The sequence below is a fragment of the Canis lupus genome, chromosome X (genome assembly GCF_048164855.1).
Source record: "Canis lupus baileyi chromosome X, mCanLup2.hap1, whole genome shotgun sequence".
NCBI classification, from domain to species: Eukaryota; Metazoa; Chordata; class Mammalia; order Carnivora; family Canidae; genus Canis; species Canis lupus.
The window spans coordinates 116,021,481-116,037,575 of record NC_132876.1 but is presented as its reverse complement, the minus strand read 5'-3'; the positions used below and the strand labels follow the sequence as shown (position 1 = coordinate 116,037,575).

The following is a 16,095-nucleotide window of genomic DNA, read 5'->3' as shown; positions in this document are numbered from 1 at the left end:
AAGACAGGATAGCTCATGAGTGATGACAAGGAGGGCTGTGGTGTTAACAGCTTCTTTGAGAGTGGGTGGTTTTCATTCACTTTAGAATTTTGTTCTTTAGTGTTTGACTCTTTACTTCCATCTACAGTGAACACTCAGCAAACGTGGCTGATGGACGAACAGACACTAGTCCTCAAGCCAGAGCTGCTGACCCACTGGGGTTCCATAATCAGAGTTTCTCTTAAAAGAAAGGGAAAGCCTTAAGAAGCAATCCCATTGTCACTATTTCTGAAGGGATGGGGGGAGAAAGGAAAATCCTCTCACTTTCGGACTTAGGAGAAAACATAAATCATTATTCCATAAATATCTTGTTATTTGCAGATAGACACACACAACCCGGCAGACTTGCACAGTTTATGATGATGGCTGGTTAGGGGGAAGCAGTTGGTCACAGGAAGAAGGGAAGCCAAGAGAAAACGAGGGAGTGGCCAAGGCATGCCAGAAGGCAACTCTGAATTATAACTAGATGTGGTCCAGCCCCACCTGGAAGTAGCTTTTTAAAATTTCTCTAAGTTTGGGTTTCTTCATTTGTAAAATTGGGATTAAGAAGTTAGCTTGCAACAAAAGGGTTCGGAAGGAACTTGTGTACGACACCTAAAAGGATGCCCGATACTTCTTTCAACAAGTGGCAGGGAAGCAGGAGTTGGAGAACTTGAGGAAGAAAGTGATAGAAATGGAGAAGGGAAGGGAACACAGATGGGAGGCAAAGAAGGACCCTGAGACACACAAGTGATCAAAGATAAACAGGGAAGGGATCCCTGGGTGGCGCAGCGGTTTGGCGCCTGCCTTTGGCCCAGGGCGCGATCCTGGAGACCCGGGATCGAGTCCCACGTCAGGCTCCCGGTGCATGGAGCCTGCTTCTCCCTCTGCCTGTGTCTCTGCCTCTCTCTCTCTCTCTCTCTCTCTGTGACTATCATAAATAAAATTTAAAAAAAAAAAAAAGATAAACAGGGAAGGAATGAAATGGTGGTGGCGAGTGTGCACTGGCTCTGGTGGTGAACATTTGTACGAGCAGTTGTTTTCCCTGAGCTAGGAGATTTCGAGCAACTTCGCGCTGGCCCGGGAAATTCCAAAGGTCAGTTCTGCGACGCAACATAGTCCTTTCGCGTTGGAAAACCAGTTTTTGGCTATCTATCTTCAAATCTTGAATTTTATCTTGAAAATAAAACCTTTCTTCCCCTAGACTGTTGAGATTGTAGAGGTGCGTGAAGAAATCGCAACCTACCGTGTCAAAAACAGTCACGGTAATGAGGGGCCTCCATTCTGTCCAGTAGATGGTGACTCACAGTGTAATGTTTAATCAGATTTTGAGGGGCAAAAGCTATTATCTCCATGGGGAAAGAATGGAACCTCAGCCTTTCAGTCGTTTCTCCCAGTTCTACACTGAGAATGAGGGTGAGGGCATGTGCTCCGGGTATCTCTCCCCACCAGGGGGTGTGGGGAATGCGCGTGTAAGCAGGGGGTTGGGGGTGGTGAGAGAGAGAGAGTCAACACGCTCCAAAGAGCAAGCACCTGGTTGACCCGAGCTGAGCAGCAGCCAGGGGCTTAGCATCCTCTCATAGTTGCAAGTTCCCTCTCCTCTTCAGAAACACCCCCCCACCCCCACCCGAGACCCAAGAAGTATAGAGAATAAAGTCTGTTTAGACCAATTCATCCGTGGTCCACACTGTCCTCCCACTCTGCGGGAGATGGGGCCAGTTCCTAACCCACTTCCTTCTGTGGCTCTAAAATCATTCCAAAAGCTAAGTCAGTACACCCTTCTAGAAGGAAGCCAAGATTGAGTGTGTATTTTCTTCTTGTCTCAAATTGATCAGAGACCTGAGTCAAGATCTTTGATAAGGAACAGCAAGCCCCCATTTCTTCCCTATCTTGAAAATTAACCTTTGGTTACTTTCAAAATCCCTGAACCCACCTATCTGTGCACCTCTAAGCATTAGGAGGAGCCGAGTAAGTATCTATCAAGCTGTTTTAGCCTGCTGATCTGTCCCGCTTTCATGTTGTTCTAAACCAGAAGTCGTCAAACTATGACTCATGGATCAAATCTTGTTCTTGTAAATAAAGTTTTATTGGTACTCAGCCAAGCACACTGTATTTGTTTCCTGGGTCTGCTGTGACAGGTTATTACAAACCCTGGGGGGGGACCCCGGGTGGTTCAGTAGTTTAGCACCTGCCTTCGCCCCAGGGCATGATCCTGGAGTCCCGAGATCGAGTCCCCCATCGGGCTCCCTGCATGGAGCCTACTTCTCCCTCTGCCTGTGTCTCTGCCTCTCTCTCTCTCTCTCTCTCTCTCTCTCTCTCTCTCTCGCTCTCACTGTCTCTCTCATGAATAAATAAATAAAATCTTAAAAAAAAAAAGTCTACCATGATAGGAACTTACTGTCTCCCAGTTTTGGTGGCCACAGGTCTGACATCTAGGCAGCAGCAGGGCCGTACTCCCTCCAAAGGCTCAAGGGGAGAATGTTTTCTTGCCTCTTCCAACTTCCAGGGGCTGCCAGCGTTCCTTGTGTCTGCACAAGTCCGGTCTCTGCATCCATCTTCTATGGCCTTCCTTGCTTTTCTGTGGGGCCCAAATCTCCCTCTGTTTTCCTCCTATGACAGTCATCATTGGATTTAAGGCCCACGCAGATAATCCAGATGAACTCACCTCAAGATCCATAACTGAATGATACTTGCAAAGGCTCTTTTTTCAAATAAGGTCATATTCACAGAGTGGACTTATCTTTTGACGAGGCCACCATTCACCCCACTCCATGCATTCGTGGATGTCTCACCACAGCTACTTTCCTGTTACAACAGCAGAGTTGAGTGGTTGCTCAACTGAGCAGTTGGCCCACAAGACCTAAAATGTCTGCTCTCTAGCCCTCCCTTTACAGGAGAAGTTTGCCAACCACCAGTTTAAACCCAGAGCTCCGTCACAACTTTGCTAAACGACTCTTCCTCCCCCAGCAATTCAGTCTCCTGACGTACATGAACGTGCGCGTGCACACCCCCAGCCCCGCACGCAGTCAGTCGTAATCGAAATTGTTCACAAAACAGTGCTGACCCCCCCCCCAGTATACTTATTGTAAGGTAACATGTAAATATGTTCTTGTGTAGCTCAGTGTCTTCAAAATTATTTCTTTACTTGCTCTTCTTGAAAACATGTGCATTTAGCAAAAGGACTTGGAACAACATTCAGCGTTGAGTTCAATGCATACAACTTGGAGCAGAAACATCTTCAGTAAAACTGACTTTTCTCCCCGTATGTCTTGCACATCTGATGTCAGTATTATCCAAACCTAGGCCAGGGAGCAATCGGAGGGCACTAATGGGAGAATATGTGGCCCTAACATGTCCTCAGAATGTTTCCTCTGCAGTCTACAAAGCAATATTGACAGAATGACGCACTGCTTTGTCTTGTTAAATATCAGAGCAGAGTCTCCACATCAAAATTCCCTGCTGGAAGACCCTTGAGGAAGAAAGAAAACAGTGATTTTTAAATTAGGGTTTTGCAATTTTAATTCATGAGGAACATCAAACAGATCTTCAGGAGTTTTCATGATACAAATAAAAATCGAAATTAGCCAAACTGTTAACTACACTTAGAAATAGAAAAGAGAAAAAAATAGCAGAGAGAAGTACGTTACCTATGATACGCTCCACCAGCTGCATCATACATGTGTGTGCACGCGCACACAAACAGGCGTGCATGCTGACATTTATACGTGAATATATTAACACCTACTAGGATGTAAAAAGGCTAAAGATAAGAGGTCTCTGTGCCATCATTACAACATGATTATGTTTTTATTTATGTATATACTAGATTATTTCTATTATGACATTATCATTACAATGTTTCCTAAAATCTGTGGTGGAAGTACGAGGTTCCTTGACTTTCTTCTACCTCAATGAGGAAAAAAGTCCAACATCTCCCTCGGCGAAGTGGTAAATGTTAGATCTCGCTTTACCAAGAAGGGGGGAATCTATTTTCTGGAATGCCAGCCGATTGGACTGCGGCCTTTAAGGAATTTTAGAGGCGTGTCGTCTATTCACATTCGTAGACGTAGATGAGATCTAATAACAGAACCAGGGGTCAGATGGAGATAAGGGGTAGTTCCCTGTACTCAGATGGTGTTGTCCTTTATGGAATAGCAATTATATTTTGTGCGGGATGTATTTTGTTAGGGTCAGTTCACCTTAACCAAGAAATCCTGACACCTGAAGCCTCAATCAACCGGTACCATGTCCGGAAAGCTGCATGACTGTATTTACAGAAGTGGTGCTACCAGTCGTTAAATTAAGAAACCAGGCCTCAGAGTAACGTTGTCTTTGCATGATTCTTTCTCCTTAGGAGCTGAAAATAAAGGAAAGCATAACCTCCTTGGCCCAGATTGGAACTGTATCCCCCAGATGACCACCTTTATCGGCGAAGGGGAGCAAGAAGCCCAGATAACATACATCGATTCAAAACAGAAGACGGTCGATATTTCAGATGGCACCTTGTGTCCCAAAGACCACCGGCACCTGTATCTAGACAACACCTATAATCCAGATGAACTCAACCAGCCGCTGACCCAGCCAGGCGATGCCGCGTGTGAGGCGGACTACAGAAGTCTGGCACAGCGGTCCCTGTTGACCCTCTCGGGACCAGAAACTCTCAAGAAAGCACAGGAGTCTCCGAGAGGAGCCAAAGTGTCCTTTATTTTCGGAGATCTCGCCTTGGATGATGGTCTTAATCCCCCGACTCTCGGCTACGAGAGACTATTGGAGGAGAGCCCAGAACTGCTGGAGAAGCAGAGGAATCTCTACATCAGCAGTGCCAATGACATGAAGGGCCTGGATCTCACTCCCGACGCAGAGAGCATCCAGTTTGTGGCAAATTCTGTTTATGCAAACATAGGTGACGTCAAAAACTTTGAGGCCGCCGAGGGGATAGAGGAGCCCCTCCTGCACGACATCTGTTACGCAGAAAACACTGACGACGCAGAGGACGAGGATGAAGTGAGCTGTGAGGAGGACCTCGTGGTGGGGGAGATGAACCAGCCAGCCATCCTCAACCTGTCTGGCTCGAGCGATGACATCATCGACCTCACATCCCTGCCCCCTCCAGAAGGGGATGACAATGAGGATGACTTCCTGTTGCGTTCCTTGAACATGGCCATCGCCGCACCCCCACCTGGCTTTCGAGATAGTTCAGACGAGGAGGACTCTCAGAGCCAGGCAGCGTCCTTCCTCGAGGATAAGGAGCCGGGCCGAAGTCTGCAAAATGATGAGATCCCCGTGTCCCTCATTGACGCTGTGCCCACCAGCGCCGAGGGGAAGTGTGAGAAGGGGCTGGATAGCACCGTGGTTTCCACGCTGGAAGCTCTAGAAGCTCTGTCCGTGTCAGAAGAACAGCAGACCAGTGACAATTCAGGTTCTTTCACGATTGTTACATTTATTCAGTGATAACCATGCATTCCATCCTCTCAAGCCATTTACCCTTGGAGCCCTGTTGATGTGCTGTTGTCCATTTCACGCATGTCCCGTTTCATGAGTGTGCTGAAGCTACCGTCATGGGGTATTTTTTTTCCTTTTTTTTTTTTTCTTGTGTATGTGGTTTCCTTTGTTTTCGTTTTGTTTTTTGGTTTTTTGTGTTTTTTTTTTTAATATGTGGCACGTATTTTTCCCCATTTCTGGAACAGTTGTGCAATAAACTGAGAGTCCTTGCTGAAAAGGGAAAAACTTGGTTTTTTGTTGTTGTTGTCGTTGGCTTTTGGGTTTTTTTTTTGTTTTGTTTTGTTTTGGTTTTTGGTTTTTTGATAATAACGAGTCCCGTCTTCTTACATGTCTCCTAGTGCCTCTGATGCATCCATTAATCGCTTCTTGTTTTTTGCGGCATGCAGGTGTAGCCATCTTGCGGGCTTATAGTCCCGAGTCTTCATCAGACTCGGGCAATGAGACTAACTCTTCTGAAATGACTGAGAACTCTGAACTGGCCACCGCGCAGAAGCAGTCAGAGAGCCTCTCCCGCATGTTCTTGGCCACTCACGAAGGCTACCACCCCCTTGCGGAAGAGCAGACAGAGTTCCCCGCCTCCAAGGCCCCCGCGGGGGGCTTGCCTCCCAAGCCCCCTCACGGCCTGGCCGCCCGCCCCGGGACTGACCTCCCGCCCCCAGTCGTGCCTTCCAAGCAGATCCTGCACCCAGACCCCATGGAGATGGAGCCCGAGACCATGGAGACCAAGTCGGTCACTGACTATTTTAGCAAACTGCACATGGGGTCGGTGGTGTATTCCTGCACCAGCAAAAGGAAAAGCAAGCTGGCCGACGGGGAAGGGAAGGCGCCCCCTAGTGGGAACGTGCCGGGGAAAAAACAGCAGGGGACCAAATCAGCCGAGGCAGAGGAGGAAGCCAAAGGTAAATTCGGTACCGTGTCCTCACGGGACAGCCAACACCTCAGCACTTTTAACCTGGAAAGAACTGCCTTTCGCAAGGACAGCCAAAGATGGTACGTGGCCACCGAGGGGGCGGTGGCCGACAAAAGTGGGCTGGAAGCAGCGACGGGGATCCCGTTCCCCAGAGCTCCCGGACTGGGGCCCAGGGAGGCGGAAGAGAAGGACGAAGGGGCTCCCGACGGAGAAGCCGGTGAGGTTTCAGCACTTGGCCAACGGGACCACTTCTTAACTGACGTGACCTGTGTATCTTCAGCCAAAGACTTAGATAACCCAGAGGATACCGACCCGTCTACCTGTGACCATCCTTCCAAGCTTCCGGAGGCTGAAGAGAGCGTGGCCCGCCTCTGTGACTACCACTTGGCCAAGCGGATGTCATCGTTACAAAGCGAGTGCCATTTTTCTCTGCAGAGCTCTCAAGGCTCTTCGGTGGACGCGGGCTGTGGCACAGGCAGCAGCAGCAGCACCTGTGCCACGCCTGTGGAGTCCCCCCTCTGCCCCGCCATGGGGAAGCACCTGATTCCTGAGACTTCAGGGAAAGGCATGAGTTACATTCCCGCGGAGGAGAGAGCCACCGGGCTCCCCAGCCATGGAGCCACCTTTAAGGAATTGCACCCCCAGACAGAAGGCATGTGTCCACGGATGGCAGTGCCCGCTCTGCACACAGCTATTAATGCAGAACCCCTGTTTGGCACTTTGAGAGATGGATGTCATCGACTCCCCAAGATTAAGGAAACCACAGGTACAGCAATGATGGATTTAGCGCTTTGCCTTGCCCACCAGAAGCGTATAACCCGGATTGACAACAAACCCCAAAGTAGAAAGTCGGGAAGAAAAGTAGAAGTTAGAATTTTGGTAGGGGCTGCAAAACTATGGCCAGGTTAAGTATCGGTCAGCGATCCCCCAGTGTCTGAGCAAACACTGACATTTCTAGATCTGTAACAATAGTGGAGATGGCATCTGCTCTTCAGAACCTTGCTCTATGCTTGCTTCCAAAATTTGACAGAGCGACACATTTTTTTTTCTAAAAATGTAGATTTTTAGCCGTGCTCAGGGTGACTCTTAATTACAGGATGGTGTCATGTAGCGTCACAAGAGTTTGATTTCCTCCTCAAGACCTCGAATTTCTATTTTTGCCATTTCATTATTGAGAGTCAAGAAGGGATGATAGAGCAGGGTAGCAGGGAGATGGAAGGGGGTGGGGAAGATCGTTTGCCTTTCAGCAATACTTAATATCCCTCCCTACTCCGTAAGACTCTCATAGAGACATGTCCTGAAGTATCCGGTACACCTCAGTGTCAGGAAGGCTTTGGGGGTACGCGTGATGAGCTGCTTTATTTTCCCCCAAATAATAAAACGTAGGCATAGGTAGAAACAAGAACACAACCACCTCTGTGCCCATCTTCACCATCCTACCACCCAGTGGGCACATATTCCTCTCACCAATCCACTCGGCCAGCCATCACGTGGCCAAAACAGATGTTCTTTCCTACTCTCAGATATCAAAGTATATCCATAACATCTCTTCCAGACTAGGTCAGTAGATGTTAGTGAGATCTTGCATAGGTTCATTTCCATTCCTGCCCTTTTAAGATGATCTACTTTCACAAAACCCACCACTGACATCACCAGCCTCGGGAAACCTGCCTATGAATGTTCCCTAACTCATCACTCAGCTAGTGTCTTGACCTCTAACTGAAGCACGCTGTTTAATCTTTCGTGGCTCATGAAGAGCTTTCACCTAATTTCCCTCTTCCCACAAAAATTCCGTGAGATGGAAATATTTTCTTCACATGACAACTTTTTTGCAAAAAGTTGAGCAACTCGCCCAGGGTCTCCTCTTCAAACCCCATACCAGGCAGTCCTCGTGGGGTCCTCTTGAAAAACTGACCTTATTTACTTTGCCTTAATTAGACCACTTAAGAAAAAAAAGGTAACTAAGTAACTGATGCCAGGACTAACCTAACGCCCTTGAAATGAAACTCAAATGTCATAAATATTTTGAATAGCCGAGATCTAGGATGTGTGTTTTCTAATTACATGTCTAAACACTGATAGATAAATACCGGGGGTCAGACAAGTTGTGAAGCGCCACAGTCTCTGCAAATAATTGTGATTTCTAGCCAATTCAAAATAAATCCATAGTTTCAAAACAAATAAATCCATAGTTTCAGAAATAACAGCTACCCAATATATCTTGAAATGGAAATCTTATGAGATCTCAGGAGGCAGTCTTTGAAAAGGAGGGTGACCCTGACAAATGGCAGCCCTTCTAGAGTACATCCTCGGGAAGTGACAGCCAGCACCTAGAGAGTCAGTGAAAATGACCACCCATGAGATGCTTAACGATTCTCTCTGTTTTTCTGCTACCCCTAGTGTAGCTTTGACAGAGCCTGGGAAGGAGAGACGAGGAGGCATGCCTTCAGCTTGGTCTCAACATCCTGAAGCTGATCCCATCCTGCTACCATCAAACATTCACTCGGAATCAAAGGTGCCAATTCCAAATCAAGACCCTAATGATTTCTCCCAAGCAAATCTGGCATACGGAGAGGCTGTGAACTGGCGGCCACTGGATCTGAGAGGGGGGAGCCTCGGGACACCCCCCAGCCAGAAGGCTCTGCGGCGTAGCAGCAGTATCCTCTCGGGATCTGTGGGTTTGGAGACCTTCCAAGAGAGAACCAAGGGTGCGGTCAGCTTAAAGTGTCCGGGAATCACAGAAGCACCGGAGGCCAGTTCGGAAAGGCGAGCAGAACTCCCCCTGGGGAAGAAGCTCACCAAAAGTTTTTCCCAAAGCTCGATGTTCTTTAGCTCCGAGGGAAAAGTTCACAAGAGGTCCCCGGTGGCTCACAAAGACTCCAAGCTGTACAGGACATTACCCTTGCGCAAGCTGGAAGGCAGCAACTGGAGATGCCGGGGACCTTTCAGCTACTGCTTCCTGAACCGAGGGCAGGATGAAGATGGAGATGAGGATGAAGAGGAGGGAGAGGCCACGCGCCAGGTCTCTTGCCTCTTTCGGCCACAGATGACTCCAGCCACGCCAGAACCAATCAGCCCACCTCCGGCTGTTGGGATTCAGAAGCAAGGAGGGGAGCTGTCCAGGGGGTCAGTGCTGAAGGTCTGGGCAGAAGACCTGAGTGGCCCAGATGACGCGGACTTTAGCAACCTGGCCTTCGATGCCCGGATTGCAAGAATAAATGCCCTAAAAGAGAGCACATACGCAATGCCCGATGGGTTCCTCGCAGCCCAAAATGATGCCAATGAGCTGCTCTGCCTCGTAAGGGCGACAAAGGGGAAGAGGGAGGAGTCACGCCCTGAAGCATATGACCTTACGCTTTCTCAGTACAAGCAACTGTTGTCCATTGAGTCCAGACAGTTGGGAAGTGCCTGTAGGAAGCTGGCGATGGCCGAGAAAAGCCCAGAGGAGATGCTCCTAGCTATGACTTCCAGCTTTCAAGTGCTCTGTTGCCTAACGGAAGCTTGCATGCGATTAGTTAAAGTCGTGAACTCAGAAACACAGCGGCAGGAAATTGTAGCGAAGATCAATGAAGTGGTCATAAACTACATTTGTCTCCTGAAAGCTGCAGAGGCAGCCACTGGAAAGACCACTGGGGATCCTAATGTTGGACTCTCGGCGCGACATTCAACCACCATGGCCGCCCTCGTAAGCACACTAACACGTTCTCTCAAGATGCTTTTAAATAAATAAAGTATGAAAGTCACATCATAATCTACCTTTGCAAAGCCATACATGAACTTTTATTTACTTTATGTGTACGATGAACAGATGTCTCCTTTCTTCTCTCTGTATATTTTGTTATTTTATATAAAATAGGAGATAAAAGTCACATTGATGAAATGTTGAAATGTACTAATCAGAAGTATTCTGTTTATATTATACATATATATACATGTAAAAGAAATATACAAGAAAGTGATGACATTTGGCTATTTTTCATATAGTTGAAACTCCAGGTATATGATGTGAAGTTTTAAATTCTCCCGTGTTAGAGCAAAACAATGAATCCCATCCCCTTTCCCTCCAAGCGGATACTTGGAGACCATATCATTCATACTTAGAAGTTAAAAAAGAGGGAGAGAGAGAGAGAGAGAGAGAGAGCGAGGGGGAGAGAGAGAGAGAGAGAAAGAAATCATAGTGTATATAAAACAGTACTTATGTTTTAAAATTATGATTTTTAAGCATTGGAAATAGCAAAAGAGACATTTAAAATCCAAGAAGCTATTATGAATTATTAGAGAATATATATAATAAATTAATTTTTTGCTCATAGTGTTTGGTTATCTGATGCTTTCTTCCAAGAATCCTACATAAAATTTAATTTTGGCTTCTGCCATTTGGGCTAGAAATGGGGTGGGGGTGGATTCGATTGTGTCAGTACGAATGCTCTTCATGATGTTTCTGTAGTTCAAATACTTCCCAAATAGAAGAAGAGAGGTAATGATGCGCAGGTTCCTAGGTAATACCTAGAGTTAGAGATGATCTAACGACATAAAATGAAAGGAATGAATAATATCAAAATTAAATTGTTTGATGAAAGAGAGATCTCTTTTGATTAAATGTCAAAATATATAAACCAAAGACATCATCTTCCTCCCCACCCCGACTCAACCGTGAAACTTAGAATTCCATTAAGAGTGACAGAACATTTAGTGAAGTATTTGCGAAATTACAAAAAGCAACATTCAATGATCATCAAATAAGTGCAGATCCAGTCATGTAAAGCAGCCCAGACACCAGCCTGTGAGTCACAGCTCTCCGTACAGAGCTTCATGCATCACCTTTCTAGGGGCCAATGCTTCCAACCAAATTTGGAATTCCAGCCTGACGTTGGGACAGTTTCAAATCCAGAACGTTCCAGAAAAATCAGGGAGAGATGGCTCCTCTGATACAGAAGCCATGATAAACAAAGTATCTAGTAAAAGCTCTAATTTGGATTGGTAGAGAGAAATATGAAAGCTGAAGGAAACAAACAAGCAAGTGGCAAATTTGACCACTTTACGTGAAACTGATGGAATGCAAAGAAGTTTTCAGAACTGTCCTCTGTCGACAAATGTGTCTTTTGGTCAAAGCGAAAGGATACAAACCGCAATTGTCAAATAAAATTGATATGTACATATGTACTTCATGGGTCATTTAGTGCTTAAGCTACACCTACTCCTGTTTGTGTAGACGGCTCCTTTAAAGATGACAGGAGTATGCCAGGTGCAAATACTTCATTTTTGTAGCCTACTGGGCAGGAGGCGGAACAGTCTATAGTTGCTATCTCATCAGTCATTCCATAGAGACTCCATCACAAAAGTCACACATATTTCTAGATGGTAGCAAACAAAAGGAGTTTAGGTGTGTGTTATTATAAATAATGTTTAAATAATACATTATTTTCTTATAATTATAAATATTGGTGTTTGATATTGATAAATATTAATGGTGTTTACTGTGGAAATTTTTGGTAAATATTCTGTGTACTAAAATGCTAACATTAATAGGATGTGTGTTCTATGTCAGACAATGTGCTAAACATATCACATATATTTAACCATCGCAACAATCTTATGGTTTGGACACTGTTGTTAATTCCCTATGGAGGCAATATGGTTTACTAGTTAAGGACATGGGGCCTGGGGTCAGAAACTTCTTGATTTAAATTTCGACTCTGCCATTTTCTACCCCCTTCATCTTGGGAAAGTTCATCAATTTTTTTTTTAATCTCAATTTCCTTATAGTAAAATGGACATCTCTTTCCATAGGATTGTCATGACTTTTAAGTACAATCATGTGTGTGAAGGTTTTGCTGCAATACCTGGCAAAGTACATACTTACTTAATGTTAAGATGATTTCATCGTAGTCCCTACGGTAAATATCTTGCCCAAGATAATGTGTGGGGGATGTTTGCTTTGTATGCATATTGTCTCCTGCCTGTATGTGCAGGATGCATTATGTGCGTTGCATGTGTATAGAAGAAGTGTACAAGGAAGTGGTGATCCTTGTTCAAATCCTATCCCCTTAGATAGGACAGCTGCCCAGTCCATCCCAGTTCTTTGAGAGGCCTCAGTGAAGCAGGGGTCTTTCTAAACCATCTCCCATTACCTATGGGTGCTCCAGTACGTTTCTGTTTCTTATAAACAAACTCTTTAGTACTTAGAAAACCTCAAGAGCCCTCCCATTCACTACACATGGGGCTCCTAAGTGGGGTCCAGGTCCACTAGAGTGTAGGAAGAACATGTTAGAATGATCCTTGTGTTTATTTTTATCTAGCCTTTTTTATGTTTGTGTATGTTTTATAATGGCATAATAGTACGGTGGTATATGTACATCATTTTAAATAAATAAATCAATTAATAAGCATATGCCTGGTGCATGTATGCAAAAATCTTGTCGCAGATAAGGTTGCATTCACACAGGTTGAGAGACCACTGAACAAGAGAATAAAATTTCCTTGTACCTGAGGTCCTTTTTTTTTTTTAAGATGTATTTATTTTAGAGAGAGGGGGAGAGCACGTGTGGGTGGGGGGAGGGGGAGAGGGAGAGGGAGAGTGAAAGACCTCACTGAGCACAGAGCCCGTTCCAGGGCTCCATGTCAGAACCCTGAGATCATAACCTGAGCTGAAACCAAGAGTCAGCCACACAACCAACTGTGCCACGCAGGCGCCCCCGTACTTGAGGTCCTTCATATTGAGTTCCCAGCCTGGTTTTCCGAGTGTACCGCTATTAATCTTTCATTTTAAAACTTTGAAACATATACAGAAGTAGACACAATCATATAATGAATTCATCTGTACTTCTCACACACCAATTCATTTACTAAGAACTTCTTTAAAAGATAAGAACTTTTAAACAACCACAATGCCATTTTCACACTTTTAAAAATCAATCATTTCTTAATGTTATCAGGTAAATGTTACAGAAGTAAGTGACGAAGAAAGTGAAAATTCCTATAAACCCAAGCCCCATAGTCACTGTCAACAATGTAAGGCATCTGCTTTCAGCTTTATGTGTATATACTGATGTTAGTGTTATCATCTGGGTTTATGAGTTTAACATTTGACTCAGAATAGGTCTGACTGCATTTGCCCTTGTAGCTGAGTCCCCATCCCAGCATATTTTATGTAAATAGATTGGCCAGAATACGATGGATGTGGAAAGACTCAGATGAACAACCACCACACCATTAGGCTTCTCGTAAAGACCAACAACTGGTGCAATTGCCTCAGACATTGAAATTAACACAGGCTGCCTAGGCCCAGCTGGAATCAGTCTAATCACAAAAGAAATTACTTTCCAGCAAAGAAAGACTAACAATAAATATTGGAATGCCCAGCACAGCATCACTGTAATGAATCAATTCCTTTTGCTATGAATTTCACCTTCCATGATCATTCGTCTTAGGAAAGACAGGCTTCATTTGTTAATGTTCCTTTTTTATACATTTCCAAATGCCAGTTATCTTGTGAATGATACACCTGAGCTACTCAGGATGTCACTCTAATTTATTTCTCCTGGATTACTCTTGGTTCGGCCCTGGGAGAAGACCGCTCTCTTTGGTTTACCATTCGTGATTTTGTTAACAGATTTTTAAATTGGAAAATGAGCAAATCAGCTATGTTCAGGTGATTCCTCTTCCAAATATTTAGAAATCTTCATAGGGATCAAAATACATACATATTACATTGTTTCTCACTAACCTGACTTTGTCTCCACATTTTGGGGGGTGGAGGGGTGCATGGAGGTGGGGTGGGTATTTGAGTAGCTCTGCGTGTGTGTGTGTGTGTGTGTGTGTGTGTGTGTGTGTGTGAGACTAGCTTTCAGTCCGGCTTTATGGATTCCAGTGCTACTTTCCCCTGTGGCAGTCCAAAAACTGAGATAAAACATTTCTCTGTATAACATCCCAAATCTTCCTTTAAAGTTACATTGCAGAGATAGCTTCTCTGCTTTGAAAGATCAGAGTCAGAATCTAACCTTTTGAACTGAATTTATATTCATAGGAACTTGAACATCACTAAGTTGGATACTTTTTAATTATCTCCCTGTTCTCTGGCCTACTCCACTCATTTTTCAATTTCAAAGCCTGTGCATAGGAAATCCATGGAAGAACAATCCATGGCTTTATCAAGCGTTTCTGCTGCACAAAATAATGGAATGAGTTAAATCCTGGGTCACTGGAAGAAGGAGAGAGCCAATTATCCCACGCTGCTTCGTTCACCCTTTCAACTTGAAATTAACCTGCTGCCTTCAGCTGCGCTTCTCCAGTCTTTCCAATCCCATCTCAATTTTCTGTTACACATTAACCTCAAAGCATTGAATTATTTGTGGGCTTGGTTTTTTTTTTTTTTTTTTTTTTTGTTCTTTCTGTTAATTCTCATTTTCTACTCAACAGTCTGGACCAAAATCCTGTTTGCAGCATCATCATTCACAAATTAAGGCAGAATTAGCTCTGGCAGTGGAGGTATGTGGGATTCGGGAAGCTGAGCCTTCTTGCTAAGCTCCAATCAAGTAATAGTTCTGTTTTTACTTTGATTAGTACCCTTTTCATGTTTTGCCCTCTAAATGCTCCACGACTCCTTTCTGTCACCCACGTAAAGACGCAAGATGAGTCCATTCCTTCATTCCTCATCTGGGCAAACACTGTGCTAGGTGCTGGAGGTGGGATACAATGGTGAATGATTGACATAGTCCTTGCCAAAAAAATGCAGCACCCTTGCTAGAATGAGTAATCACTTGTCATTCCTCAAGAAAGGAAGGGTTCAGAGTGAGTCAGCATTGCAGGCGGTCTTCACTTTTCATGGCATCGCAGCAGCACAAAGATGACCAAGCAAGCCATAAAAAATGTGCAAAATGATCTTAACAGTCAATGAGGAAAAAATTACAATTGTCCCAATATTTTTGTGAAAACATTACAATCTTACTGTCAATTGTAAGTGTAGTGACATGAAAAAATATACTAAAATGGATATTTAGTACACAGTAATTGAAAACGTTAGAAACTTCACGAATTAAAATGAGCCTTTTTGGTAAAGCCTTTTTTAAAAAAAAGATTTATTTATTGAGAGAGAGAGAGTGAGAGAGAGAGAGAGGCAGAGACACAGGCAGAGGGAGAAGCAGGCTCCATGCAGGGAGCCCGATGTGGGACTTGATCCCAGGACTCCAGGATCACACTGGAGGTGAAGGCAGATGCTCAACCGCTGAACCACCCGGTGTCCCCTTTTTGGTAAAGCCTTATAAAGGGTAGTGTGAACAGTGCTTGTCTTCTTTTATTCATTATTTAACTTGTAATCTGGAGTAAGCATCTTTTCCATGCTTTGGCAAATTGTCATACTGCTTTCTAAATTTGGGTCAGCTTCCCATATTTTATCGTTCATGCTTTCAGTGTTGTGAAATGTTTCCAAGAGTTCCTTTAATGTAAGTGGGTTTCTTTTCCAGTGTCACTTCCTCTGGGACAGCTTCATCCTTTTCATCACAGCCACCCTCATCACTTATGTCAATGAATTCGCCTTCACTGCATTCCTCTGTCTGCGTATGTCCAGTCTCAAATGAAGGCAGTGTTCATATTCCTATAATCAGCTACTTTTTTCTATAATTTCATTTGCATTTGATTTTCATTTCACTTCCAGCATTATCACTTTT

General features: G+C 44.6%; 1 protein-coding gene across 3 annotated transcripts in view; it reads left to right on the top strand.

Annotated features, from left to right (window-relative positions):
- The window catches only part of FRMPD4 (FERM and PDZ domain containing 4), a 566,448-nt gene extending 553,528 nt beyond the window's left edge, over nt 1-12,920 (top strand). For 2 of the 3 annotated variants that reach the window (XM_072818122.1, XM_072818121.1), the window contains exons 15-17: nt 4,373-5,437; nt 5,907-7,196; nt 8,836-12,920. In XM_072818122.1, the coding sequence (XP_072674223.1) occupies nt 4,373-5,437; nt 5,907-7,196; nt 8,836-10,160 (3,680 nt within the window). In that variant the 3' untranslated portion in view covers nt 10,161-12,920. Of the gene's footprint in view, nt 1-4,372; nt 5,438-5,906; nt 7,197-8,830 lie in introns of all 3 variants that reach the window. The other variant, XM_072818123.1, reaches the window with a different exon arrangement.
- Nucleotides 12,921-16,095: the final 3,175 nt, after the last annotated feature.